This window comes from Salvia hispanica, chromosome 5, assembly GCF_029641045.1.
Source record: "Salvia hispanica isolate PSC_SH4W2 chromosome 5, Shi_PSC_v1, whole genome shotgun sequence".
Taxonomy (NCBI): Eukaryota; Viridiplantae; Streptophyta; class Magnoliopsida; order Lamiales; family Lamiaceae; genus Salvia; species Salvia hispanica.
In genome coordinates, this window is record NC_142696.1 from 32,362,902 (window position 1) to 32,367,049 (window position 4,148).

General features: G+C 41.9%; 1 protein-coding gene across 1 annotated transcript; it reads right to left on the reverse strand.

Annotated features, from left to right (window-relative positions):
• Positions 1 to 1,830: 1,830 nt before the first annotated feature.
• On the reverse strand, positions 1,831 to 2,778 carry LOC148926661 (uncharacterized). The gene has a single exon (XM_089058504.1). It carries the CDS (start codon positions 2,776 to 2,778, stop codon positions 1,831 to 1,833), a length of 948 nt encoding a protein of 315 aa, XP_088914630.1.
• Between the last annotated feature and the right edge of the window lie 1,370 nt (positions 2,779 to 4,148).

Here is a 4,148-nt window from a genome sequence, read left to right on the forward strand (position 1 = left end):
CCCGGTCGGGTGATTTGTAAGTGGCGAAACACCCGACCGGGTTTTCTTCCCGAAGCTCGATTTCTTCAAAACACCCGACCGGGTTTTCCGAGAAATGGGAAACACCCGGTCGGGTTTTTCTTCTTGAGAACTCCTCAAAATTCAGCTTCGGCTCGTTTCAACATGTTTTCATCACAAAACTACGACAAACCCATTAACTCACCTAATTAGTGTATATGTGGTGAAAAACCTATATTAAACATCTTAAACCATCAAAAGCACTCTCTAATCACCCATAAAACAAGCCTAAACTATGAGTTTGTCAACTCCCCCAAACTTAAACACTTGTTTGTCCCTAAACAAGAAGAAGAAAATAAGAAGACAAACTCATGTAAGGATGTTGGAGTGTCATCATTGCCTCAGTCGAAATAAAGTAATCAACAAGTATCAATGGCCTCGTACACAAGTATAACATTATAAAGTATTGCTTCAAGCTACTATCATGTACTCAACCTTGCCAATTTGCCCTCACAAGGAGAAAATGCAATCTTCATTTTAGAAATTTCACTCACTCTCAAAGTGTATAGGCTCTTGACATAACTCTCAAATCATCAAATCATGCATAGTTTACCATATGCTTGCTCGAAATCTACACTCTCCTCTACTACAGTGTGATTAAATATCTAAGGTCCGAAGGTCTTTTCTATAGGTTGTAATGTAGGCTCTTTGAATAGGTGAGGTAATTTTTGGCTAAAATGACTTTAATCCCCAAGTTATGACATTCAACTTTACCAACTTTCTTCCCCAATCTTAACTAGTACTAGGCTTTGCCTAGACTCTTCTCATCTACCAATATTCCACTTTTGTTCAATACTTCTTTTTCAACCTTCAAGGCACCCTTTTTCACCAAATGTCAATTGCTCACCATTTTTCGCTTTCATTTTTCTTTTCTTTTCTTTTCCTCCTTTTTTTTCTTTTTCTCCATGCTTTGCATGGTATCATCACTATTTTTTTATTTTTTCTTTTTTCTTTTTCTTTTCTAACTCAACAAACTTGTTTTTCATTTGCCAACACCACTTCCACATTTCTCTTTGATTTTTCAAAAGTCCCACATGAAAATTCCAACCCCTCAGTTTGTCAAAGAAAATGTTTATAGGCTCACAACAAGGATTATTAACATAACGGGTAAAAATAGGATTTGGCTAATAAAAATGGCCTAACATCCTCCCTTATCTCTATAGCCACTATGTAGACTCAAGGAGATCACGAGCAAGTTCTAGAAACATATGACATGCTTGAGATAAAACACACATTTATGGGTAATATAGGCTTAATTCTCACAAGGTCATTTTGGCAAACGACAAGGCACCATGCAATTCACTTTAGGCAATTTGAAATGAAAATTACATGTTACTTAGCCATATCAACAAAATTTTCAAAAATTTTTGCACAAAATTATCATTAGCAACTCCTCCAACAAATCCTCACACTCGTTCAAACATCACTTTCTCTCACCCTACTATCATTCTACCCGAGGGAGATTATTAAACACACTAAGAAAACAAGAAAAACATACCTAAAAAAGAAACATAAACACAAAAACAATTGGAACACAGAAACAAGGAAACACTCCCCAAAATCCAAAATCAAAGAATGTCATGAGTTAAGATTACATGCCCACGTATCATCATCAAATAGCATAAAAAAATAGGGGTACAGGCGGGGTATCATCAAATAGAGAGTATGAGAGAGAGAGAGAGAGATAGAAGATGGAATCCACTAGACACCCTCCAAACTTATTCCAAGCAAAGCTAGGATAAGTTTGAAAGAGAGTGGATCTCCCATGGACCTTCACTGTGAAGGCGGAGGTGGATGCTGCCAGGGGCCGCGAAATTCATAGAACCGGGCATTGAGGTTGGCCCATTGCGCAGTGTTGAACTCGGTAAATTGACTCCAGTTCTCCTCATACCGGTTCCATCGCGCGTCATTCTGAGCTTCAAACTGGATCCACCTCGCCTCATACTGGGTCAGTCGTGCATCGTTCCGGGCCCACTGTTCCTCCTGCCGAAGCTCCATACGTGTCATCCTCTCGTTGATCGAGCTGTAGTCTTCTTCTTCTCTCTCTTGGCGGCTTCTTGTCCTCTGAGCGCTTGTCCCGGCTCCATCATCACCATGTGGCGGCATCTCTTCATCGGGTTCCTCGTGCACCTCATCTTCATCTTCGTTCGCCTGCCCTATCATCAAGTGCTCGGGGACCTCGGGAGCCTCAGGAAACGCCGCATGTTCAAATTCTTCATACTCATCCGGATCAACTTCTTCAAATCTTCTATTCGGGTATCGGGAAGCGATGGCTTGGTGGATTGGGGAATTCATCTTCCAATTTCTCTTCTCCACGGGCCCATTGATGTACGTGTTGATGGGGTCCGGAAGAGAGAAGTGATCCTTTAACCTTTGCAAGAAAAAGGCCTGGCCTCCATCTACTCCAAGATCATGTGATCTCCGGAGTGCTTCAATGTCCATAACCTTAGACCCTATATCCTGCTCAAGTCCCCTCGTATTCACACCCAAGTGTCGCGCAATTGCGCCCACCACAGCACCGCAACATACAGTCCCCGTACTCCTCTTTGACGCTCGCTCTATGTTCTTCACAATATAGTGAACCATATTCATTGGCATTTTGTGTACAAGGCACCATAGCAAAAATAGCTCATCTTTTTGTACACTCCCTGTTTCGGCACGTGCAAAGGGATGATTGTTGCAAGCCTTTTGGACTAATCGGAGAATTGGGTTCCGGATCATGGAACCATTGGCATAAATTTGAGAAGATAGGCATATGGATCCGTTGGTATGTATCACGGGTGTTCACCTAGAGATCATGCTCATCTATTGGGTCTCACGGGTGGCTAGGAAGGTCGAGTTAATTGGTTAGACCCCCTCTCGGGTGCATCTAACGCGTTGATCGGCCTCTAATGTCGGAGTCTCCTCCTTACACTTCAAGACCGACTCCTAAAACCTACGGACCCAAGCCCTCTCTCTAGCTATGCATCTCTCGATAACATTAAACGCACGGAGTTGTTGATTATTTAACAATCTAATTAAGCATCTCTCAATGACAATAATTAGAACAAGACATATCCAATTGGTAGCTAAGCAATTAGACAATGAAAAAGCACAATAACCAACAAAACCACCACAAAGAGATAGATAAGCATAAATCAAGGTTTAACCCGTGAATTCCATACAAACTTCACCAATATCCCTAATAAAGACTTGGCTACTCATAATGGAAGCTAAAACAAAAGTAAATACAAGAACATCAAAGGAAAACATAGTAGAAATGGAAAATAGAACTCCCTAAGGTGGACTTGATGTTGGGGAGAATCTTTCTTCTTAAATCTCTTGAAGATGGAAGCCTCCTTGCCTTCAATCCTCTTGAATCTCTCGATTTCTCTCTCTATTTTGTAGTGGGGGAAGTAGGGTTCGAAAATGAGTGAGAACCCTTTCATACTCGGAGTGAAAATCAGGAGTAAGTGAGCACGCATACAAAACAACCGGTCAGGTGATTTGTAAGTGGCGAAACACCCGACCGGGTTTTCTTCCCAAAGCTCAATTTCTTCAAAACACCCGACCGGTTTTTCCGAGAAATGGGAAACACCCGGTCGGGTTTTTCTTCTAGAGCCCGCACAGCTTCTGCAAAACACCCAACCGGGTTTTCCGAGAAAAGGGAAACACCCGGTCTGGTTTTTCTTCTGGAGAACTCCTCAAAATTCAGCTTCGGCTCGTTTCAACCTGTTTTCATCACAAAACTACGACAAACCCATTAACTCACCTAATTAGTGTATATGTGGTGAAAAACCTATAATAAACATCTTAAACCATCAAAAGCACTCTCTAATCACCCATAAAACAAGCCTAAACTATGAGTTTGTCACTTAGGAGGGACAAAGTCCTTCCAAACATACTTAGCCAAGAAACGTCTCTCACCTCTCGATCTAAACCAGTCATAAGCCTCATGAACCCTTTTTCCCACAAACCATGTGCTCCAGAGGGCTGTGATCTCGTCTCTAGTGCTCTTGCCCAACATCTCATCCCGGGTGGATAAGAGCTTCTTGATGAACATGGAGTCCCTCTTCTTGTGCGCCGTTCACTCCCAGATCATTCCGTTGCCA